Source organism: Cherax quadricarinatus, chromosome 75, assembly GCF_038502225.1.
Source record: "Cherax quadricarinatus isolate ZL_2023a chromosome 75, ASM3850222v1, whole genome shotgun sequence".
Lineage (NCBI taxonomy): Eukaryota > Metazoa > Arthropoda > Malacostraca > Decapoda > Parastacidae > Cherax > Cherax quadricarinatus.
The window spans coordinates 12,637,028-12,663,577 of record NC_091366.1 but is presented as its reverse complement, the minus strand read 5'-3'; the positions used below and the strand labels follow the sequence as shown (position 1 = coordinate 12,663,577).

Below are 26,550 nucleotides of genomic sequence, written 5' to 3'. Positions count from 1 at the left end.
ACACTCCCTACATGCCTGCTACACTCCCTACATGCCTGCTACACTCCCTACATGCCTGCTACACTCCCTACATGCCTGCTACACTCCCTACATGCCTGCTACACTCCCTACATGCCTGCTACACTCCCTACATGCCTGCTACACTCCCTACATGCCTGCTACACTCCCTACATGCCTGCTACACTCCCTACATGCCTGCTACACTCCCTACATGCCTGCTACACTCCCTACATGCCTGCTACACTCCCTACATGCCTGCTACACTCCCTACATGCCTGCTACACTCCCTACATGCCTGCTACACTCCCTACATGCCTGCTACACTCCCTACATGCCTGCTACACTCCCTACATGCCTGCTACACTCCCTACATGCCTGCTACACTCCCTACATGCCTGCTACACTCCCTACATGCCTGCTACACTCCCTACATGCCTGCTACACTCCCTACATGCCTGCTACACTCCCTACATGCCTGCTACACTCCCTACATGCCTGCTACACTCCCTACATGCCTGCTACACTCCCTACATGCCTGCTACACTCCCTACATGCCTGCTACACTCCCTACATGCCTGCTACACTCCCTACATGCCTGCTACACTCCCTACATGCCTGCTACACTCCCTACATGCCTGCTACACTCCCTACATGTCCCAGAGTGTTCAAGAACAACAATGTGCCATCTCATCACTCATCAACAAGTCCACAATAAAGTTAAGTGTCATTTCAGTATTGTTTATTGTGCATGTCTCTGTTTTCTGTGTAGGGAAATGTATATTTTAGGTAAAAAAATTATTTTGTTTAATATTTTTGGGTGTCTGGAACGAATTAATTGTATTTCCTTTATTTCTTATGGGGAAAATTAATTCGGCCAAAGGCTAAATCAGTGGAACGGATTAAAGGCATTACCCGAGGGTCCACTGTACTTGCTAACAAGATATGTTGATAGCTGAGATAGCCATCAAATACAATTACATATAGCAGTGTGTGTGTAGAGAACTTAGGATAACCCAAAAAAGTCAAAGTGACTTATTGCCGACATGGAAAATTTTTTACACTGCCACTCACCTCTCACACATTCATATTAATATTTTAGGGTAAGTAACTAGTGTACTGTGTGTGTATTTTACTTTTTGTTGTGTTTTTATGCCAAGTTCTATTGCTAACTTAATACATGTTAGTGTAAACCTGTTATCTAACATTTATATGCATTTATAAGTGGAAAAAGGTGATGTTTCACTTAAAAGTGATTCCTGCTTGACGGCAGAAGCCTGAAACCTAACCTGCCATGTAAGTGGCCGCCTACTGTATACACAGACTTTGCCAAAGCCTCCAATAAGCATGATCACAGTATAATAGCACACAAAGTGCATACAAAAGGAATAGCTGGAAAAATGAGCAGATGGACATTTAATTTGCTAACTTATAGTGTCCTAAGTGCAATGATGAGCATAGTGAAATCAAAAGTTGCCTTAGTGAAAAACTGTTTCCCAAGACATGGAAGACATGGTACTTGCTGTTTTATTTCTCATTTTTATTTATGAAAACCACATTATCCTTTGCAAACAACACTAGAATCTATGAGAATGGCAGCCATTGTGGACACAGCGAACCTCTAAGCTGACAAATTTTTCCAATGGGCCACTGATAACATGATATTCAATAAAAACATGTTTTAGTTACTCCGTTATGGAAAGATTGAAGAAATAAGCACTGGAACTGTATAAAACAAACTAGAATGACTCAATAGAGCATAAGACCTGAGAGAGACTAGGGAGTGATTATATCAGATTTCACCTTCAAGAATTACAACAGTGTTACTATCATAATTGCAAGGAATAATAATAGACAGGATAACTAATACAGTGGACCCCCGCATAGCGAACTTAATCCGTGCAAGAGGGCTGGTCGTTATGCGAAATGTTCGCTATGCGAATTAATTTTCCCCATAAGAAATAATGGAAATAAAATTAATCCGTGCAAGACACCCAAAAGTATGAAAAAAAATTTTTTTTACCACAAAAAAATGTTAATTTTAGTACACACAAACTGAAAAAGGCATGCACAATTACATGACACTTACTTTTATTGAAGATCTGGTGATGATTGATGGGATGGGAGGAGGGGAGAGAGAGTGTTAGTGTTTAGAAGGGGAATCCCCTTCCATTAGGACTTGAGGTAGCAAGTCCTTTTCTGGGGTTACTTCCCTTCTTCTTTTAATGCCACTAGGACCAGCTTCAGAGTCACTGGACTTCTTTCGCACAACATATCTGTCCATAGTGGCCTGTACCTCTCGTTCCTTTATGATTTGTCTAAAGTGGTTCACAACAGTGTCATTGTAACAGTCACCAGCACGGCTTGCAACAGCTGTGTGAGGGTGATTTTCATCAAAAAAGGTTTGCACTTCAAGCCATTTTGTACACATTTCCTTAATCTTTGAAGTAGGCAATTCCTTCAATTTCTCTCTCCCCTCCTTTGAACCAGTTTCCCCAGGTCTGGCCTCTTGCTCTTAAGTTGATCTATCAGCTCATCAGTGGTTAGTTCTTCATTGTCCTCCTCCACCAACTCTTCCACATCCTCCCCACTAACCTCCAACCCCAAGGACTTCCCCAATTCCACAATTGATTCCTCAACTGGTATACTACTCCTCTCAGGGTTAGCCTCAAACCCTTCAAAATCCCTTTTGTCTACACATTCTGGCCACAGTTTCTTCCAAGCAGAGTTCAAGGTTCTCTTAGTCACTCCCTCCCAAGCCTTACCTATAAGGTTTACACAATTGAGGATATTAAAGTGATCCTTCCAAAACTCTTTTAGAGTCAATCGAGTGTCTGTGGTCACTTCAAAGCACTTTTGAAACAGAGCTTTTGTGTACAGTTTCTTGAAGTTGGAAATGACCTGCTGGTCCATGGGCTGCAGGAGAGGAGTGGTATTAGGAGGCAAAAACTTCACCTTAATGAAGCTCATGTCCCCATAAAGTCGCTCTGCCACGTCTGTAGGATGACCAGGGGCATTGTCTAACACCAGGAGGCACTTAAGGTCTAATTTCTTTTCAGTTAGGTAATCTTTCACATTGGGGGCAAATGCATGGTGTAACCAGTTATAGAAAAATTCCCTAGTGACCCATGCCTTACTGTTTGCCCTCCACAGCACACACAAATTATCCTTGAGGACATTCTTTTGCCTGAACGCTCTGGGAGTTTCAGAGTAATACACTAATAAAGGCTTAACTTTGCAATCACCACTAGCATTGGCACACATCAACAAAGTAAGCCTGTCTTTCATAGGCTTATGTCCTGGGAGTGCCTTTTCCTCCTGAGTAATGTAGGTCCTGCTTGGCATTTTCTTCCAGAACAGGCCTGTTTCATCACAATTAAACACTTGTTCAGGTTCCAGTCCTTCAGTTTCTATGTACTCCTTGAATTCATGCACATATTTTTCAGCCGCTTTGTGGTCCGAACTGGCAGCCTCACCATGCCGTATCACACTATGGATGCCACTACGCTTCTTAAATCTCTCAAACCAACCTTTGCTGGCCTTAAATTCACTCACATCATCACTAGTTGCAGGCATTTTTTTAATTAAATCGTCATGCAACTTCCTAGCCTTTTCACATATGATCGCTTGAGAGACGCTATCTCCTGCTAGCTGTTTTTCATTTATCCACACCAATAAGAGTCTCTCAACATCTTCCATCACTTGCGATCTTTGTTTCGAAAACACAGTTAAACCTTTGGCAACAACAGCTTCCTTGATTGCCGTTTTCTTGCCCACAATAGAAGCGATGGTTGATTTTGGTTTCTTGTACAACCTGACCAGGTCGGTGATACGTACTCCACTTTCATACTTATCAATGATCTCTTTCTTCATTTCAATGGGTATTCTTACCCTTTGAGGTGTAGGGTTGGCACTAGAAGCTTTCTTGGGGCCCATGGTCACTTATTTTCCACAAACAGCACCGAAAACACTGTAATAATACGAAATATTCCGAGTGTATGCTTGAATGTTACCGCGGAGGCTGGCTGGTAAACAATGGGACGGGCGGCACATGTGAGGCTGGCTGAGGGCGCACATTGGACGCGTCTCGGACGAAGGTCGCTGAGCGGGTTTTTGTCCACTATGCGGGGCAAAATTTTACCGAACAAAGCGTTCGCTATGCGGATTGTTCGCTATGCAAGGCGTTCGCTATGCGGGGGTCCACTGTACATTCAAAACAAGAGATGCCAAGCCAATGATGATACTTGTTGTCTCAAGACTGGAGTACCACTGTACTTTAACACAAAATTGCAGACGTGGCCAATGTGCAGAGAACCTTTACTGCTTGCAGATTCAGTTAAGCACTTAAATTACTTAGAACATTTTAAGTCCCTCAATGTGTACTCCTGGAACAAAGGCAAGAAAGCTATACTATAATCTACACTTGGAAAATTCACAGAAGACTGGTACCAAATCTGCTCCCACAAATCATTCCCAATAAAAGCAAGAAGCCTGGTCGGCCGACAGTGAAAAATACCTTAATGAGAAGCAGGGATGCAGTAAGTACAGTTAAGGAAAACCCAATAAGTGTGAAGGAACCAAGATTTTTCAACATCCTCCCTTCATACATAAGGGAGATTACCAACAGACCCCTGGCTGTCTTCAAGAACTGGACAAATTTCTTAAGTCACTGACTGATCATCTGGTGTTTATGATGGACTTAATGCAACAAGCACTAACAGCTTGGTTGATCAGGTCATCCACCGAAAGGCCTACTCTGAGACTAGGCCATAGGGGCATTTCCCCTCAGAACACTCCAGGTCGACTCCATTAATATCTATAATCTCCCATTTCTTTCAAACAAGACTGACAATGATCTGCTGGAAAGAACTTAGCCCAACATAACTAAGAACTTTTTATGCACCTATCTAGTTTTTTACTAACAAATTTTACGTACACATACCATTCTGTTCATCAGATGAGCCTGAAAGCCAACACCACGGTTATCGGAGCCTCGGGAATCAATGCTGACCACACAGAATCCATGAGCAGCAAGCATGTGAGTCCGCATATGTCTAAAACCCTGTTAGAGAAATAGTAGCTGTAAAACAATATACAGTATTCCAAATTTCTTTTAATTCAAAGCTCAAATTTTTGTTTACATCTTTGCCAAAATTGAAGGATATAATTCAGGCACTTGTATTTTAATTTTTTTCATGTGAAAAAAAGTGGGCACAGACAAAAAAAAAAGTATAGGGTACATTTTTTTTTTTTTTTTTAACAAACCAGCCACCTCCCACTGAGGCAGGGTAACCCAAGAGAAGAAATACTATCACCATCACTGTTTTGCCAAAGGGAAACCTATACTACAGTTCAAAAATCCAAATATCCCCACCCCATCTTCAGAGTGCATGCACTGTGCTTCCCACCTCCTGGACTCAAGTCCAGCTAACTGGTTTCCCTAAATCCTTTCATAAATGTTATCATACATATACGTATAGACACACAATATAATACTGGCACAGATTGTTTGCCGAGGAATTATCTACTAACTTTAAAAGTATTTGTGACAAGCTGAACCTGAGGTCCACCATATATACAGAGAACAGTGGGATATTTTCTTCCTGGGGAGAACTTATGAGGCTTAAACACCATGGAGTATATAATATCCCCACTGTTTATTCTTGTAGTGAAGACTTCAGGTACGACCAGTGATTTTATTTCTCTTAATCCTTCCGACACTGAAAAAAAAAAAAGAAACTGTGTTAACAGGCAAATTAATTACATATTAGATATCTGAAACCTTTGTATATTTGTAATAAAAAGTTTGCCTCACATTAAAGGTTCAGCAAGAAGACTTTTCAGATGGTGACACACACACTAGCTACTTAGCAAATTAGAGAAGCAAGCTGTGGTTACCGGAAACTTGGATGAAGGCCAGATTCTGATAATTGTGTATCACTATGTTTTACCAGTGATGAGTGTCTGGATGCTGCTGACAATTATATATCAGTGTGTTTCACCTGTGATGAGTGTCTGGATGCTGCTGACAATTATGTATCACTGTTTTACCAGTAATGAGTATCTGGATACCTAGGAAGTAGGTTGGTAGATAGCAATCACACAAGGAGATACTACCGACCTGCCAAGTGAATGTAAAATAAAAGCCTGGGAGGTATACCATCTTTTAGGAGTGAAGAAGAACAGGATGCGAATGTGGGGGAGGTGCGTGAGGCATTACGTAGAATGAAAGGGGGTAAAGCAGCTGGAACTGACGGGATCATGACAGAAATGTTAAAAGCAGGGGGAATATAGTGTTGGAGCAGTTGGTATTTTTGTTTAATAAATGTATCAAAGAGGGGAAGGTACCTAGGGATTGGGAGAGAGCATGTATAGTCCCTTTATATAAAGGGAAGGGGGACAAGAGAGATTTTAAAAATTATAGAGGAACAAGTTTACCGAGTCTCCATGAGGAAGTGGAACAGAATTCTTCCTCCGTAAGCCATGCGTGTTGTAAGAGACGACTAAAATGCCGGGAGCAAGGGGCTAGTAACCTCTTCTCCTGTATATATTACTAAATGTAAAAGGAGAAATTTTCGTTTTTCCTTTTGGGCCACCCCGCCTCAGTGGGATATGGCCGGTGTGTTGAAAGAAAGCTTACCGAGTATACCAGAAAAAGTGTACGGTAGGGTTATAATTGAAAGAATTAGAGGTAAGACAGAATGTAGGATTGCGGATGAGCAAGGAGGTTTCAGAGTGGGTAGGGGATGTGTAGATCAAGTGTTTACATTGAAGCATATATGTGAACAGTATTTAGATAAAGTTAGGGAAGTTTTTATTGCAGGTTGGTAGGTTGGTAGACAGCAACCACCCAGGGAGGTACTACCGTCCTGCCAAGTGAGTGTAAAACGAAGCCTGTGATTGTTTTACATGATGGTAGGATTGCTGATGTCTTTTGTCTGTCTCATAAATATGCAAGATTACAGGCATGTCTTGCTACTTCTACTTACACTTAGGTCACACTACACATACATGTACACATTTATTTATACACACTCATCTGAGTTTTCTTTGATTTTATCTTAATAGTTCTTGGTCTTATTAATTTTCCTTTTATATCCATGGGGAAGTGGAATAAGAATCTTTCCTCCGTAAGCCATGCGTGTTGTAAAAGTCAACTAAAATGCCGGGAACAATGGGCTAGTAACCCCTTTTCCTGTAAAGATTACTAAAAAGAATAAGAAGAAGAAAATTGTCAAAGTGGGAAGTCTGAATGTGCGTGGATGTTGTGCAGATGATAAGAAAGAGATGATTGTGGATGTTATGAATGAGAAGAAGCTGGATGTCCTGGCTTTAAGTGAAACAAAGCTGAAGGGGGTGGGAGAGTTTCAGTGGAGAGGAATAAATGGGATTAGGTCAGGGGTTTCAAATAGAGTTAGAGCTAAAGAAGGAGTAGCAATAATGTTGAAGGATAAGCTATGGCAGGAAAAGAGGGACTATAAATGTATTAATTCAAGGATTATGTGGAGTAAAATAAAGATTGGATGTGAAAAGTGGGTTATAATAAGCGTGTATGCACCTGGAGAAGAGAGAAGTGTAGAGGAGAGAGAGAGATTTTGGGAAATGTTGAGTGAATGCGTGGGGAGTTTTGAATCAAGTGAGAGAGTAATGGTGGTTGGGGATTTCAATGCTAAAGTGGGTAAAAATGTTATGGAAGGAGTAGTAGGTAAATTTGGGGTGCCAGGGGTAAATGTAAATGGGGAGCCTTTAATTGAGCTATGTGTAGAAAGAAATTTGGTAATAAGTAATACATATTTTATGAAAAAGAGGATAAATAAATATACAAGGTATGATGTAGCACGTAATGAAAGTAGTTTATTAGATTATGTATTGGTGGATAAAAGGTTGATGGGTAGGCTCCAGGATGTACATGTTTATAGAGGGGCAACTGATATATCGGATCATTATTTAGTTGTAGCTACAGTTAAGAGTAAGAGGTAGATGGGAAAAGAGGAAGGTGGCAACAACAAGTAAGAGGGAGGTGAAAGTGTATAAACTAAGGGAGGAGGAAGTTCGGGTGAGATATAAGCGACTATTGGCAGAAAGGTGGGCTAGTGCAAAGATGAGTAGTGGGGGGGTTGAAGAGGGTTGGAATAGTTTTAAAAATGCAGTATTAGAATGTGGGGCAGAAGTTTGTGGTTATAGGAGGGTGGGGGCAGGAGGAAAGAGGAGTGATTGGTGGAATGATGAAGTAAAGGGTGTGATAAAAGAGAAAAAGGTAGCTTATGAGAGGTTTTTACAAAGCAGAAGTGTTATAAGAAGAGCAGAGTATATGGAGAGTAAAAGAAAGGTAAAGAGAGTGGTGAGAGAGTGCAAAAGGAGAGCAGATGATAGAGTGGGAGAGGCACTGTCAAGAAATTTTAATGAAAATAAGAAAAAATTTTGGAGTGAGTTAAACAAGTTAAGAAAGCCTAGGGAAAATATGGATTTGTCAGTTAAAAACAGAGTAGGGGAGTTAGTAGATGGGGAGATGGAGGTATTAGGTAGATGGCGAGAATATTTTGAGGAACTTTTAAATGTTAAGGAAGAAGCAGAGGCAGTAATTTCATGCACTGGTCAGGGAGGTATACCATCTTTTAGGAGTGAAGAAGAGCAGAATGTAAGTGTGGGGGAGGTACGTGAGGCATTAAGTAAAATGAAAGGGGGTAAAGCAGCTGGAACTGATGGGATCATGACAGAAATGTTAAAAGCAGGGGGGGATATAGTGTTGGAGTGGTTGGTACTTTTGTTTAATAAATGTATGAAAGAGGGGAAGGTACCTAGGGATTGGCAGAGAGCATGTATAGTCCCTTTATATAAAGGGAAAGGGGACAAAAGAGACTGTAAAAATTATAGAGGAATAAGCTTACTGAGTATACCAGGAAAAGTGTACGGTAGGGTTATAATTGAAAGAATTAGAGGTAAGACAGAATGTAGGATTGCGGATGAGCAAGGAGGTTTTAGAGTGGGTAGGGGATGTGTAGATCAGGTGTTTACATTGAAGCATATATGTGAACAGTATTTAGATAAAGATAGGGAAGTTTTTATTGCATTTATGGATTTAGAAAAGGCATATGATAGAGTGGATAGAGGAGCAATGTGGCAGATGTTGCAAGTATATGGAATAGGTGGTAAGTTATTAAATGCTGTAAAGAGTTTTTATGAGGATAGTGAGGCTCAGGTTAGGGTGTGTAGAAGAGAGGGAGACTACTTCCCGGTAAAAGTAGGTCTTAGACAGGGATGTGTAATGTCACCATGGTTGTTTAATATGTTTATAGATGGGGTTGTAAAGGAAGTAAATGCTAGGGTGTTTGGGAGAGGGGTGGGATTAAATTATGGGGAATCAAATTCAAAATGGGAATTGACACAGTTACTTTTTGCTGATGATACTGTGCTTATGGGAGATTCTAAAGAAAAATTGCAAAGGTTAGTGGATGAGTTTGGGAATGTGTGTAAAGGTAGAAAGTTGAAAGTGAACATAGAAAAGAGTAAGGTGATGAGGGTGTCAAATGATTTAGATAAAGAAAAATTGGATATCAAATTGGGGAGGAGGAGTATGGAAGAAGTGAATGTTTTCAGATACTTGGGAGTTGATGTGTCGGCGGATGGATTTATGAAGGATGATGTTAATCATAGAATTGATGAGGGAAAAAAGGTGAGTGGTGCGTTGAGGTATATGTGGAGTCAAAAAACGTTATCTATGGAGGCAAAGAAGGGAATGTATGAAAGTATAGTAGTACCAACACTCTTATATGGGTGTGAAGCTTGGGTGGTAAATGCAGCAGCGAGGAGACGGTTGGAGGCAGTGGAGATGTCCTGTTTAAGGGCAATGTGTGGTGTAAATATTATGCAGAAAATTCGGAGTGTGGAAATTAGGAGAAGGTGTGGAGTTAATAAAAGTATTAGTCAGAGGGCAGAAGAGGGGTTGTTGAGGTGGTTTGGTCATTTAGAGAGAATGGATCAAAGTAGAATGACATGGAAAGCATATAAATCTATAGGGGAAGGAAGGCGGGGTAGGGGTCGTCCTCGAAAGGGTTGGAGAGAGGGGGTAAAGGAGGTTTTGTGGGTAAGGGGCTTGGACTTCCAGCAAGCGTGCGTGAGCGTGTTAGATAGGAGTGAATGGAGACGAATGGTACTTGGGACCTGACGATCTGTTGGAGTGTGAGCAGGGTAATATTTAGTGAAGGGATTCAGGGAAACCGGTTATTTTCATATAGTTGGACTTGAGTCCTGGAAATGGGAAGTACAATGCCTGCACTTTAAAGGAGGGGTTTGGGATATTGGCAGTTTGGAGGGATATGTTGTGTATCTTTATATGTGTATGCTTCTAGACTGTTGTATTCTGAGCACCTATGCAAAAACAGTGATAATGTGCGAGTGTGGTGAAAGTGTTGAATGATGATGAAAGTATTTTCTTTTTGGGGATTTTCTTTCTTTTTTGGGTCACCCTGCCTCGGTGGGAGACGGCCGACTTGTTGAAAAAAAAAAAAAAAAAAAAAAATATGATAGAGTGGATAGAAGAGCAATGTGGCAGATGTTGCAAGTATATGGAATACGTGGTAAGTTACTAAATGCTGTAAAGAGTTTTTATGAGGATAGTGAGGCTCAGGTTAGGGTGTGTAGAAGAGAGGGAGACTACTTCCTGGTAAAAGTAGGTCTTAGACAGGGATGTGTAATGTCACCATGGTTGTTTAATATATTTATAGATGGGGTTGTAAAAGAAGTAAATGCTAGGGTGTTCGGGAGAGGGGTGGGATTAAATTATTGGGAATCAAATACAAAATAGGAATTGACACAGTTGCTTTTTGCTGACGATACTGTGCTGATGGGAGATTCTAAAGAAAAATTGCAAAGGTTAGTGGATGAGTTTGGGTGTGTGTGTGAAGGCAGAAAGTTGAAAGTGAACATAGAAAAGACTAAGGTGATGAGAGTATCAAATGATTTAGATAAAGAAAAATTGAATATCAAATTGGGGAGTAGTAGTATGGAAGAAATTAATGTTTTCAGATACTTGGGAGTTGAAGTCTCAGCGGATGGATTTATGAAGGATGAGGTTAATCACAGAACTGATGAGGGAAAAAAGGCGAGTGGTGCATTGAGGTATATGTGGAGACAAAAAACGTTTTCTATGGAGGCAAAGAAGGGAATGTATGAAAATATAATAGTACCAACACTCTTACATGGGTGTGATGCTTGGGTTGTGAATGCAGCAGCGAGGAGGCGGTTGGAGGCAGTGGAGATGTCCTGTCTAAGGGCAATGTGTGGTGTAAATATTATGCAGAAAATTCGGAGTGTGGAAACTAGGAGAAGAGGGGTTGTTGGGGTGGTTTGGTCATTTAGAGAGAATGGATCAAAGTAGAATGACATGGAGAGTGTATAAATCTGTAGGGGAAGGAAGGCGGGGTAGGGGTTGTCCTTGAAAAGGTTGGAGGGAGGGGATAAAGGAGGTTTTGTGGGCGAGGGGCTTGGACTTCCAGCAAGTGTGCGTGAGCATGTTAGATAGGAGTGGATGGAGACGAATGGTATTTGGGACCTGACAATCTGTTGGAGTGTGAGCAGGGTAATATTTAGTGAAGGGATTCAGGGAAACCAGTTATTTTTATATAGCCGGACTTGAGTCCTGGAAATGAGAAGTACAATGCCTGCACTCTAAAGGAGGGGTTTGGGATATTAGCAGTTTGGAGAGATATGTTGTGTATCTTTATAGGTATATGCTTCTAAACTGTTGTGTTCTAGGCACCTCTGCAAAAACAGTGATTATGTGTGAGTGAGGTGAAAGTGTTGAATGATGATGAAAGTATTTTCTTTTTGGGGATTTTCTTTCTTTTTTGGGTCACCCTGCCTCGGTGGGAGATAGCCGACTTGTTTAAAAAAAAATTATTTTACATGATGGTAGGATTGCTGGTGCCTTTTTTCTCTCTCATAAACATGCAAGATTTCAAGTACGTCTTGCTACTTTTAATTACATTTAGGTCACACTACACATACATGTACAAGCATATATATACACACCCATCTGGGTTTTCTTCTATTTTCTTACTATTTCTTGTTTATTTCCTCTTATCTCCATGGGGAAGCGGAACAGAATTCTTCCTCCATAAGCCATGCGTGTCGTAAGAGGCGACTAAAAAGCCGGGAGCAAGAGACTAGTAACCCCTTCTCCTGTATACATTACTAAAGTTAAAAAGCGAAACTTATTTTTCTTTTTGGGTCACCCTGCCTCAGTGGGATACGGCCAGTTTGTTGAAAGAAGTGCGTCTGGATGCTGCTGAAAATTATGTATTCACGAGTGACGAGTGCCTGGATGCAGCTCTTCGCTGAGCAAAATGTAATAAAGGATTATTCTTGATTGGTGCTCTATTGCAAAATTAAACATTTACAGAACACCAAAACAGTGTAAAAGCTAGGGAGAAGAAGAAATAAGAAAAAATACTTACACGTTTCATTTACAAGGTCACCCAATACAGAGACCCACACTAAATTTCCGCTGTTAGGGGATTCTTGTGGTGTTATCTTCAGCACTTGGCTCTGTGATGGCGTCTCCACACTACTGAACACTGTTGTAAACACACTGCAGTCCTACAGTGAAAAAGGCTTCAAATATTAAAATCTTTCATTTAAAAGTCTTATTACGTTAATTGTAATAAGGTAAAATCCTGCCCAAAAACCATGGACAATATTTTTTATGAAATAGTACTGTAAATAAAACTGATTAAATAAAATATAAAAACTTGATGATGGTAAATAAGTTTCCTTCTTTGGGTCACACTACTTTAGTTGGGGGCCAGCCAATGTTGTAAAACAAACAATTGCTACATACTCATCTCCAATACTGACTACTGTAGATAAGTGCTAATCGACATTAGGACATTCTAGTATTTTTCTGGGTGTAATTCACTCTCACACATCATCATCTTTCAACAAACTGGCCATATCCCACTGAGTCAGGGTGAACTAAAAAGAAAAAAAAAAAAGTTTCTCCTTTTAAATTTAGTAATACATACAGGAGGAGGAGTTGCCAGCCCCTTGCTCCTGGCATTTTAGTGACCTCTTACAACATGCATGGCTTACAGAGGAAGAATTCTGTTCCACTTCCCCATGGAAGTAAGAGGAAATAAACACTAACACTAACAAGAAAATAGAAGAAAACCCAGAGGGGTGTGTATACATATGCTTGTACATGCATGTGCAGTGTGACCTAAGTGTAAGTAGCAAGACATAACTGAGATTTTGCATGTTTCTTCTTCTTTCAACAAACCAGCCATATCCCATTGAGGCAGGGTGAACTAAAAAGAAAATCAAAAGTTTCTCTTTTTAAATTTAGTAATTTATACAGGAGAAGGGGTTACTAGCCCCTTGCCCCTGGCATTTTAGTCACCTCTTACAACACGCATGGCTTACGAAGGAAGAATTCTGTTCCACTTCCCCATGGAGATAAGAGGAAATAAACAAGAACTAGAAAGAAAATAGCAGAAAACCCACAGGGGTGTGTGTATATATATATGCTTGTACATGTATGTGTAAGTAGAAGTAGCAAGACGTACCTGAAATCTTGCATGTTTATGAGACAGAAAAAGAAGACATCAGCAACCCCACCATAATGTAAAACAATTACAGGCTTTCGTTTTACACTCGCTTGGCAGGACGGTAGTACCTCCCTGAGCGACTGCTGTCTACCAACTCTTATATACATTTATTAATTATTTAACAAATTGACCATCTCCCACAAAGGTAGGGTGACCAAAAAAAGAAACACTTTTACCATCATTCACTATCACTATCTTGCCAGAGAAATGCCAATACCACAGTTCAGATGTCCTTCCCCCCTAAGTAAAGTGCACCCCTCCTTCAGAGTGCAGGCACTTCAATTCCCACTTCCAGGACTGAACTCTGGCTAACCAGTTTTCTACAATCCCTTCATGAAATGTTACCTTGCTCACATTCCAACAGCTCAGAAACCATTTGCTTCTATCTACTCTTATCTAACATTCTCACACATGCCTGATGGACATCCAAGCCCCTTCCACACAAAGCCTCCTCATATATACATCCCCACCTAATTAATGCCAGTATACTTGTAGTATAGTGACTTTTGAGCATTCATAATTTTTAAAACAAAGTTAATTCAAGCTAATGCCTGCAAATTTACAAACTAAATTATTATAGAGAAATTCTCACCTCATTTAATGCCACATGGTGTGAGAACCCCGGTTCCGTTAGTCGCTGAATGAGCCCCGAATGTGATACTGATGTAACATAAAGGTGCTGTTCCAGAGGAGAGTCACGCAGCCCTGTGAAGTACACTAAGCCTCGAGACTCATCAACCCACAAGCCATTGCCTGTCACTGACCAATCACCTCGAGTGAGAGCAATCTTCTGCACTAACTGTGCAGACACCATACCTGTTCAAGAAAACAATAAATGAATTACAGTAAAATTATAACTACCTCTATTAGTTATAACTGGAGACATTAATGAAAGGTACTGATATATATAAAATGATGATAGTTATAAGTAGGTACAGCTATGAGAGTTGATGTACCATAAGAAATAATGTAAAGCTATATACAGGAGATGAGGTAAATAATAATAATGCTATGTAGTGTTATATTGTACATAAGCTGAGGTAAGTACAGTATTACTTCACAAAGAAATCTTACACTACAAAATTTTCCACTGTCTAGGCCCTCCTCACATTCTCTCTCGCTCTTTGTAGTTACTTTCTCAGAATTTTCAGTTGCTTATTATCCTCAATTAACAAATTAGCATTCTATTTTTCTTTTTTGCTTTCTTCTTTTCACCATATTGGTAATTTCCTACCAAGGCAGGGATGACCCAAAGAAGGGAACACATTCACCATTACTCAATCAACAGATGTACTGCTAGAAGTACAAGGACAGTAGAGTTTAAACAACTCTTCCCACTGCAACTTTCCCACCCATGCTTAAAGTGCAGACACTGCACTTTCTGCCTCAAAAACTCAAATCAAACCAATTTCTCCCTGAATTGCTTCATAAATGATAACTTACTCATGCTCCAACAATTCCAAAAATCACTTGCTTACAATCATTCCAGTCTAACATGCTCATACATGACTGCTGGATACTCAAGCATCTGTCAAAGTGTCCTTCCCTCCAAGCTTCCCAGGGAGCATCCCTTACACTACCTTCCACTCCAGATCCATAAACCCTGTTGGTCAACCTATCCTGCTCCATCCTTTTTCAATGACCAAAACATTTTAACAACCACACCCCTACTCTCTGAATTATATATTTCATACCAATTCTACTTACTGCGAGCCTAGATAACATTTTCTTTGTCCTTAATGAACAATAGCAATTTACAATCCCATTACTGTCTGTACACTGCTGTCAGAAACACTTATGCTACTATTTTCTTTATCACAATGAAGTAGATTACACATCTCATCAGACATTATTGCATAGTCATGGTTATGGGAATACAGTTAACACGTGTCAATTCACTGCTCACTGCTTGTAAACTAAGCAGCCTGGGTCATCAAAGATGGGCAAGGAGTTTAACACTCTGAGGAGCATTTCAAGGAATAAAATAATATGAAGTGTACTCAAATTATGAGCAAGAAAAAATTGTTAAATCTTTAAATTTCACATTCGTTACTTTTATGCAGTCAGAATTTTTTTTTTTCGACAAGTCGGCCGTCTCCCACCGAGGCAGGGTGACACAAAAAGAAAAAAATCCGAAAAAAGAAAATACGTACTTTCATCATTCAACACTTTCACCTCACTCACACATAATCACTGTCTTTGCAGAGGTGCTCAGAATACAACAGTTTAGAAGCATATCTAAAGATATGTAACATACCCTTCCAAACTGTCAATATCCCAAACCCCTCCTTTAACCCTTTGGGGGTTTCGGCCGTGCTAGTACGGCTAATGCACCAGGGGGTCTAGTTGGGTCAGTGTGCGCAGTATAAAAAAAAATCCTGCAGCACAGTGCGTAATGAGAAAAAAAAACTGACTGTTTTTGGTTTAAAACAGCGACTTTGCACTGTATTTTCATATGGTATTTATTGTTGTATTCTAGTTTTCCTGGTCTCATTGTATAGAATGGAAGACATATTACAGAAATTGAGATGATTTTGACTGGTTTTACAATGAAAAGTACCTTGAAATTGACCTCAAAGTAGCAGAAATGTTCGATTTTTACCGAAGTTCAAAAGTAAACAAATCATGCTAAGCGTCCAATACACGTCAACTGGCGAGTCTAATATTCTTTCACAAGTGCGCCAATATTATTTATACCATTTCTACACTAATGCAGTAGTCTGCATAACAATAAATCTTATTTTTTTTTGTGAGAATAAAAAATCAAAGTGTAAAGCAAAAGAAATGTAAGAGGGTCTGGGGACATGACTAATGAACAGAGGAAATGTTATTTTAGTGCCAGGAATGTCTTTCTTGTTTCTTCTGGACCCTATTTGGAAATTGGCATCTTTTAAAATTTGTGTGAAATTGGCAAAATTGCTGAATTCTGACCACTTTATTGGATAGTTGAAATCGGTAAATGGGTGGTTTCTTGTACTCATTCGATAGAAAAAACGGAGTTCTAGCAAAATAGTTATGATTTTTGTCGACTAGTACACTGAAATTGGCCAAAAATAGGGCTCAAAGTGGGCAAAATCGCCGATGCGTAAACATTGTTGAGACCACTAACTTCGTGAGAGCATAATTCAGTAAGTTTTCCATCAAATTTCATACTTTTGGTGTCATTATGATCGGGAAATGATTCTCTATATTTTCATAAGAATTTTTTTTTTTTTTTTTAAATTTTGGCGACCCTGAGGACAAGTCTCTGAGAGGGCCTGGCGACCCCCAAAGGGTTAAAATGCAGGCATTGTACTTCCCATTTCCAGTACTCAAGTCTGGCTATATAAAAATATCTTTTCAAACTGAACGTCTTGATCTTTACTGACACACTTATTTCCTCTCAAAACTTTATTTTCTAGTGGTTTTCTCAAACCTTAAATTTGAGAAAAATATTAAGGCTAATACTCTTAAAATTTTTTTTCAATATTAACTCGCCAACAATCCTAATATACAAAATTAGAAATAAAATTAAGATACGAGATACAACATGCTTTTACAGTAGTATAGTAGGGCCCCACTTATAAGGCAGGTTAGGTTCCAGGCCACTGATGGAAAGCAGAATGCCATTTTTTTCCACTTATAAATGCATATAAATGCCAGATGACAAGTTTACACTAACATATATTAGGTTAGCAATAGAACTAGGCATTAAAAACAAAAAGTATAATACACACACAGTACACCCATTACTTACCTTAACCCTTTCAGGGTCGGCAGGCCCTCTCCAAAACTTGTTCTCAGGGTCGGAGATTTATCGAAAAAAAAGTAATTTTTTTCTTATGAAATGATAGAGAATCTTTTCCTGATCATAATGACACCAAAAGTATGAAATTTGATGGAAAACCTATGGAATTATGCTCTTGCAAAGTTAGCAGTCTCGGCGATGTTTACGCATCGGCGATTTTGCTAACTTTGAGCCCTATTTTCAGCCAATTCCAATGCTCCAGTCGAAAAAATCATAACTATTTCGCTAGAACTCCATTTTTTCTATCGAATTAGTATAAGAAACCACCCATTTATCGATTTCAACTATCCAACAAAGTGGTCAGAAATTGGCAATTTTGCCAATTTCACACAAATTTCAAAATATGCCAATTTCCAAATAGGGTCCAAAATAAACAAGAGACAGACATTCCTGGCACAAAAATAACATTTCCTCTGTTCATTAGTCACGTCCTCAGGCCCCTCTTACATTTATTTTGCTTTCCTCTTTGAATTTTTATTCTCACAAATAAATAGAAGATATACCGTTATGCAGACTACTGTATTAGTGTAGAAATGGTATAAACAATATCAGTGCACTTGGGAAAGAATATTAGACTTGCCAGTTGATGTGTATTGGACGTGTGGCATGATTTGTCTACTTCAGAACTTTAGCAAAAATTTAACATTTCTGCTACTTTGAGCTCAATTTCAAGGTACTTTTCATTGTGAAACCAATCAAAATCATCTCTATTCCTGTGATATATCTTCCATTCTATCAAGTGACACCAAGAAAATGAGGATACAACCATAAATACAGTACAAAAATGCAGTGCAAAGTTGCCATTTTAAACCAAAAACACAGTCCAAGTTTTTTTCTCAATATGCACTGTGTGCTGCAGGATTTTTTTTATACTACACACACTGACCAAACAGACCCATTCTTTCATATGTAGGCCTACCAGCTTTCTCTTGCTAGATTTGAAGGCACTAGAGTTTATGCGTACTAGTACGGCACCAACCCAGGCGTGCAAGCCATACTAGTATGGTACTAACCCTGAAAGGGTCAAAATATTTGTAGTCTTAATGTAGGGTGAGAGGTGAGTTTTATTTGTAGGAAGTCAGGTTTGGGAGGTATGGTAGCCAGCCAGGTCAGCCCACCCCACCCACATGTAATTTTTTATTTATTTATTTATTAATTTGAACATGATACATTGAAGTACAAAAAAATACAGTGGTTAATATGCTGCAACATTTAATTAAAGCGCCCCAGAGCGATAAAATACATATACAGTATGTACATTCATTAATTACCTTCACATATTTTTAGTCTTAATGTAGGGTGAGAGATGAGTTTTATTTGTAGGAAGTCAGGTCTAGGAGGTATGGTAGCCAGCCAAGGCAGCCCTCCCCACCCCACCCTACCCACATGTAATGTAAACATACCAGGCAAACACGTCTGGTGTTCGCTCATACATGTTTGTATGATACCATAATACAAACACTTTACATTGTGTACAAGTTGTCTCCACGCTGATACAGTAGAATAAATAAAGACCAACACTTCCATTCTCATGTAATTTTTAGAAGAAATGATGCTCTGACAAATTATTATTATTACTGCATACCCCGGCTGGGGTATGGTTTGTTTGCAATCGTGTCATTACGATTTCGTGAGTCATGTTGACGGCAGTGAAGGGACTTGAGCTAGAGTTCGTCACGGCCACACTAGCTGGAGATTCGTCTGTAAAAACTTGCATTTGTGGTCACAGTGGTGCCTGTGCTAACCTTCCAATGGTGTAGAAATATACCTAGCTGGACGAATCTTATTGTGGCTAGCTGGTCTAGTGGCTAACGCGACGGGCTGGAGTTTTGAGACTCTCTGACCGCGGGTTCAATCCCGGCAGGGGTATGGTTTGTTTGCAATCGTGTCATTACGATTTCGTGAGTCATTGCAAATTATTATTATTACAAGTTGTTGTTATTATTTCAAGTTATTATCATTGTTACAAGATATTATTATTATATTTTTTTATTAACACACTGGCCGATTCCCACCAAGGCAGGGTGGCCCGAAAAAGAAAAACTTTCACCATCATTCACTCCATCACTGTCTTGCCAGAATGGTGTTTTACACTACAGTTTTTAAACTGCAACATTAACACCCCTCCTTCAGAGTGCAGGCACTGTACTTCCCATCTCCAGGACTCAAGTCCGGCCTGCTGGTTTCCCTGAACCCCTTCATAAACGTTACTTTGGTCAAACTCCAACAGTACGTCAAGTATTAAAAACTATTTGTCTCCATTCACTCCTATCAAACACACTCACGCATGCCCAATGGAACTCCAAGCCCCTCGCAGACAAAATCTCCTTTACCTCCTCTTTCCAACCTTTCCTAGGCCGACCCCTACCCCGCCTTCCTTCCGCTACAGACTGATACACTCTTGAAGTCATTCTGTTTCACTCCATTCTCTCTACATGTCCAAACCACCTCAACAACCCTTTCTCAGCCCTCTGGACAACAGTTTTGGCAATCCCACACCTCCTCCTAACTTCCAAACTACGGATTCTCTGCACTATATTCACACCACACATTGCCCTCAGGCATGACATCTCCACTGCCTCCAGCCTTCTCCTCACTGCAACATTCATCACCCATGCTTCTCACCCATATAAGAGCGTTGGTAAAACTATACTCTTATACATTCCCCTCTTTGCCTCCAAGGACAAAGTTCTTTGTCTCCAAAGACTCCTAAGTGCACCGCTCACCCTTTTCCCCTCATCAATTCTATGATTCACCTAATCTTTCAGAGATCCATCCGCTGACACGTCCACTCCCAAATATCTGAATACATTCACCTCCTCCATACTCTCTCCCTTCAATCTGATATCCAATCTATCATCACCTAATCTTTTAGTTATCGTCATAACCTTACTCTTTCCAATTCACTTTTAATTTTCTTCTTTTACATACCCTACCAAATTCATCCACCAACCTCTGCAACTTCTCTTCAGAATCTCCCAATAGCACAGTGTCATCAGCAAAGAGCAACTGTGACAACTCCCACTTTATGCGTGATTCTTTATCTTTTAACTCCACGCCTCTTGCCAAGACCCTCGCATTTACTTCTCTTACAACCCCAACTGTACAGTGGACCCTCGACCAACGATGGCATCGTCTAACGCTAAATCCGACTAGCGATACATGTTAACACTGACTCACGAAATCGTAATGACACTATTGCAAACAAACCATACCACAGGCGGGATTTGAACCCGCGGTCAGAGTCTCAAAACTCCAGACCGTCGCGTTAGCCACTGGACCAGCTAGCCACAATAAGATTCGTCCAACTAGGTATATTTCTATACCATAGGAAGGTTAGCATAGGCACCACTGTGACCACAAATGCAAGTTTTTACAGACGAATCTCCAGCTAGCGTGGCCGTGAAGAACTCTAGCTCAAGTCCCCTCACTGCCGTCAACATGAATCTTTTTGTGGCTAGCTGGTCCAGTGGCTAACGCGACGGTCTGGAGTTTTGAGACTCTGACCGCGGGTTCAAATCCCACCCGTGGTATGGTATGTTAACGTAACATTTTGCCTCGGCTAACGCTAAAATATCTCAACTAACGATATTCGTTCTCGGGTACCAATTAATATCGTTAGTCGAGGGTCCACTGTATATTAACCCTTTGACTGTTTCAGGCCCCTTTCTGAAACTGTCATTCTATGTTGCTAAATTTTTGAAAAAAAAAAAATTCTTATGAAATGATAGAGAATCTTTTCACGATGGTAATGACACCAAAAGTTCGAGATTTGGTCGAATTACGCTCCCACAAAGTTAGCGGTCTCGGCGACATGTGTATCGGCGATTTCGCCGACTTTGAGCCCTATTTTCAGCCAATTCCGTTGTTCCAGTTGACCAAACTCATAGCTATTTCTTTAGAACTCCATTTTATCTATCTGTTGAGTACAAGAAACCTCCCATTTACCAATTTGGACTACCCAATATTGAGGTCAGAAATTGGCAATTTGGCCAATTTCACACAAACTAAAAAAGATGCCAATTTCAAAATAGGGTCCAGAATAAACAAGGTAGACATTCTTGGCACTAAAATAACATATCCTATGTTCATTAGTCACATCTCTAGGCCCCTCTTATATTATTATTGCTTTCTATTTTGATTTTTTATTCATACATAAAAATACAAAATTTACTGTTATGCAGACTACTGCATTATTGTAAAAATGGTATAAATAATATCAGTGCACTAGTGAAAGAATATTAGACTCCCCAGTTGATGTGTATTGGACGTGTGGTGTGATTTGCTTACTCCTGAACATTGGTAAAAATCGAACATTTCCGCTACTTTGAGCTCAGTTTCAAGGTCGTTTTCATCGTCAACGTAATAAAAATCATCTCTACTATTTCTGTAATATGTTTTCCATTTTATCACCTAAGACCATGAAAATGCAAATACATCGATAAATACTATACGAAAATACACCTCAAAGTCGGTGTTTTAATCCAAAAAAACGATCAGTTTTTTTTTTTTCTCTCATTACGCACTGTGTGCTGCAGGATTTTTTTTATGTGGTGCACACTGACCACACAGACCCATTCTCTCACATGTGGGCCTACCAGCTTTCTTCCGCTTGATTTGAAGCCGCTAGAATTATTGAGTATATAGACCTCTGAAATACTGGCTCGTAAGATGTATATATACGACCAAAACAGTCAAAGGGTTAAACAACCAAGGTGACATCACATATCCTTGTCTAGGACCTACTTTTACTGGGAAATAATTTCCCTCTTTCCTACATATTCTAACTTGAGCCTCACTATCCTCATAAAAACTCTTCACTGCTTTCAGTAACCTACCTCCTATACCATACACCTGCAACATCTGCCACATTGCCCCCCATCCACCCTGTCATACGCCTTTTCCAAATCCATAAATGCCACAAAAACCTCTTTAGCCTTATCTAAATGCTGTTCACTTATATATTTCACTGTAAACACCTGGTCCACACACCCCCTACCTTTCCTAAAGCCTCCTTGTTCATCTGCTATCCTATTCTCCATCTTACTCTTAATTCTTTCAATAATAACTCTACCATACACTTTACCAGGTATACTCAACAGACTTCTCCCCCTATAATTTTTGCACTCTTCTTTTGTCCCCTTTGCCTTCATACAAAGGAACTATGCATGCTCTCTGCCAATCCCTAGGTACCTTACCCTCTTCCATACATTTATTAAATAATAGCATCAACCACTCCAAAACTATATCCCCACCTGCTTTTAACATTTCTATCTTTATCCCATCAATCCCAGCTGCTTTACCCCCTTTCATTTTACCTACTGCCTCATGAACTTCCCCCACACTCCCAGCTGGCTCTTCCTCACCCCTACAAGATGTTATTCCTCCTTGCTCTATACAAGAAATCACAGCTTCCCTATCTTCATCAACATTTAACAATTCCTCAAAATATTCCCTCCATCTTCCCAATACCTCTAACTCTCCATTTAATAACTCTCCTCTCCTATTTTTAACTGACAAATCCATTTGTTCTCTAGGCTTCCTTAACTTGTTAATCTCACTCCAAAACTTTTTCTTATTTTCAACAAAATTTGTTGATAACATCTCACCCACTCTCTCATTTGCTCTCTTTTTACATTGCTTCACCACTCTCTTAACCTCTCCCTTTTCTCCATATACTTTCCCTCCTTGCATCACTTCTACTTTGTAAAAACTTCTCATATGCAAACTTTTTCTCCCTTACTACTCTCTTTACATCATCATTCCACCAATCGCTCCTCTTCCCTCCCACACCCACTTTCCTGTAACCACAAACTTCTGCTGAACACACTAACACTACATTTTTAAACCTACCCCATACCTCTTCGACCCCATTGCCTATGCTCTCATTAGCCTATCTATCCTCCAATAGCTGTTTATATCTTACCCTAACTGCCTCCTCTTTTAGTTTATAAACCTTCATCTCTCTCTTCCCTGATGCTTCTATTCTCCTTGTATCCCATCTACCTTTTACTCTCAGTGTAGCTGCAACTAAAAAGTGATCTAATATATCTGTGGCCCCTCTATAAACATGTACATCCTGAAGTCTACTCAACAGTCTTCTATCTACCAATACATAATCCAACAAACTACTGTCATTTTGCCCTACATCTTATCTTGTATACTTATTTATCCTCTTTTTCTTAAAATATGTATTACCTATAACTAAACCCCTTTCTATACAAAGTTCAATCAAAGGGCTCCCATTATCATTTACACCTGGCACCCCAAACTTACCTACCACACCCTCTCTAAAAGCTTCTCCTACTTTAGCATTCAGGTCCCCTACCACAATTACTCTCTCACTTGGTTCAAAGGTTCCTATACATTCACTTAACATCTCGCAAAATCTCTCTCACTCCTCTCTTCTTCAGGTGCATACACGCTTATTATGACCCACTTTTCGCATCCAACCTTTACTTTAATCCACATAATCCTTGAATTTACACATTCATATTCCCTTTTCTCCTTCCATAACTGATCCTTCAATATTATTGCTACCCCTTCCTTAGCTCCAACTCTCTCAGATACTCCAGATTTAATCCCATTTATTTCTCCCCACCGAAACTCCCCTACCCCCTTCAGCTTTGTATTACATAGGGCCAGGACATCCAACTTTTTTCATTCATAACATCAGCAATCATCTGTTTCTTGTCATCCGCACTACATCCACGCACATTCAAGCATCCCAGTTTTATAAAGTTTTTCTTCTTCTCTTTTTTAGTAAATGTTTACAGGAGAAGGGGTTACTAGCCCATTGCTCCTGGCATTTTAGTCGCCTCATATGACACGCATGGCTTACGGAGGAAAGATTCTTTTCTGCTTCCCCATGGACAATAGAAGAAATGAAGAAGAACAAGAGCTATTTAGAAAAAGGAGAAAAACCTAGATGTATGTATATATATGCAAAACAACCACTGTGAAAGAGTAGTGAAATTCCAAGCGCTTTCGTGACTACTCACATTGTCAAGGAACTATGAAAGTAATACATCTAAGGAAGGCAATTAAAGGGCTTAGACCTTTAATAGTTCCTTGACAATGTGAGTAGTCACAAAAGTGCTTGGAATTTCACTACTCTTTCACAGTGGTTGTTTTGCATATTTTAAAATCACCTGTTTACTGTGATCTTATTGCATGTATATATATATATGCATGTGCGTGTCTGTGAAGTGTGACCAAAGTGTAAGTAGGAGTAGCAAGATATCCCTGTTATCTAGCGTGTTTATGAGACAGAAAAAGAAACCAGCAATCCTATCATGTAAAACAGTTACAGGTTTGTTTCACAGTCATCTGGAAGATCGGTAGTACTTCCCTGGGTGGTTGCTGTCTACCAACCTACTACCTGAAATTATTATAATTTTTTTTATGATTATTATTATAATGATAATAAAAAAAAGCGCTAAACTCACAAGGGTCGTGAATAGCTATAGATAGTGTGAAGGCATACGAAAGGAATAAATTTCTAGTTAAGTTACTGGTGTTTGACTAGAGAAAACATAATTCTTCGACTCTCCTACCAAACGCTTGGTAAACAAATCTCATATTTATGTCAGTTTTTATACTGTGGATGTATGGAGCATGTTTATTATTTAATTTTGAAAAAGTATCATAGATGGATTAATGGAAATGTCTATATTAACGTAATATACGACATCTAATGTGCCCAAGAGATTATATGGCATCGAGTAGAGAGAGACTTAGTGATTTTAATGTGTACCTGCACACCAGCACAGTGTGTAAGTATATATAGGTACAGGTACACTTAAGTATAATTTTTTTTTTTTTCAACAAGTCGGCCGTCTCCCACCGAGGCAGGGTGACCCAAAAAAGAAAGAAAATCCCCAAAAAGAAAATGCTTTCATCATCATTCAACACTTTCACCACACTCACACATAATCACTGTTTTTGCAGAGGTGCTCAGAGTACAACAGTTTAGAAGCATATACGTATAAAGATACACAACATATCCCTCCAAACTGCCAATATCCCAAACCCCTCCTTTAAAGTGCAGGCACTGTACTTCCCATTTCCAGGACTCAAGAGTACATATAAAATACAGCGGACCCCCGGATTTTTTAATATTCAGAAATAGTAATGTTTTTTCATCAAAATATTGGCTCGGTGATCATCACTGAGTAATAGTCACTCGTCCCAAATGCGTCCACATGGTAACACTGGCCTGACACTTAGTGTGCCATTGCTTATCAGCCAGTGGGCACGATCCAACTCATTCATATGATACATTTCGTATTATTCCATTCATTTTAGAGCTTGCAACTGCTAAATAAGCCACCATGGGCCCAAAGGAAGTTCCTAGTGCCAGTCAGCCCTTTGGTAAAGGGCTGAGAGAGAGGGAAGAATGTACCTTCTTCAGTGATTCTGCGATATGTACGATACTATAGCAGTCGGAGTCAATAAAGGCTATAACACCAGCAAGTGATAAAGTGTAGCATTAACAGTGTAGCAAATAAGTTAAGCGATTAATCGATAGAAAGAGGACAGCACAAAACTGACTCCTCCAATATTGTTGACGACACTGCTGCCTCTGCTGCTGAAATCAGTGGCCCTTGTACACCCAACAACAAACACAGCAACACTAGTCACATACTAATGACATACTTTATCCATTCTAGAGTATATATCATGTTTCTATGTTATTAATATTGTTTATTATCTCATATTATATGAATTTTGCTAGATAAATAAGCTGCAGAGTTGATATTAGTGTCATATTGAAGGACTATCTTGTCCTGTCTCCCAACACACTCCCCTGCTGCCACCACAATTCCTAACATACATCAGAAACAGACCTCTCTAACACTTTTTGAGCGACAGGGGTCCAGTGACTCAAGCTGGTCATAGTGGCATTAAAAAACAAAAAACGGGGATTCCCCTTTCAAACAATATTAACTTCTCCATCCTCTCCCCTCCTCCCATCTTCCATACATCAACAAGTGTTCAATAAAGTTAAGTGTTATTTTAATATTGTTTAATTCTGCATGTCTCATTGTTTTCTGTGTAGATAAATGTATATTTCACATAAACAAACTATATTTTATTAATTCTTTTGGGGGTCTGGAATGGATTAATTGGATTTACATTATTTCTTATGGGAAAAATGAA

The 26,550-nt window shown here is 39.6% G+C and overlaps 1 protein-coding gene across 2 annotated transcripts in view; it reads right to left on the bottom strand.

The window, feature by feature from the left end:
- Nucleotides 1-26,550, bottom strand: part of LOC128691914 (dipeptidyl peptidase 8) — a 103,312-nt gene that overhangs the window by 16,620 nt on the left and 60,142 nt on the right. For both annotated transcript variants that reach the window (XM_053780894.2, XM_053780895.2), the window contains exons 10-13: nucleotides 14,194-14,417; nucleotides 12,453-12,594; nucleotides 5,530-5,717; nucleotides 4,940-5,059 (exon numbers count right to left, since the gene is read on the bottom strand). In XM_053780894.2, the coding sequence (XP_053636869.1) occupies nucleotides 4,940-5,059; nucleotides 5,530-5,717; nucleotides 12,453-12,594; nucleotides 14,194-14,417 (674 nt within the window). The remainder of the gene's footprint in view (nucleotides 1-4,939; nucleotides 5,060-5,529; nucleotides 5,718-12,452; nucleotides 12,595-14,193; nucleotides 14,418-26,550) is intronic.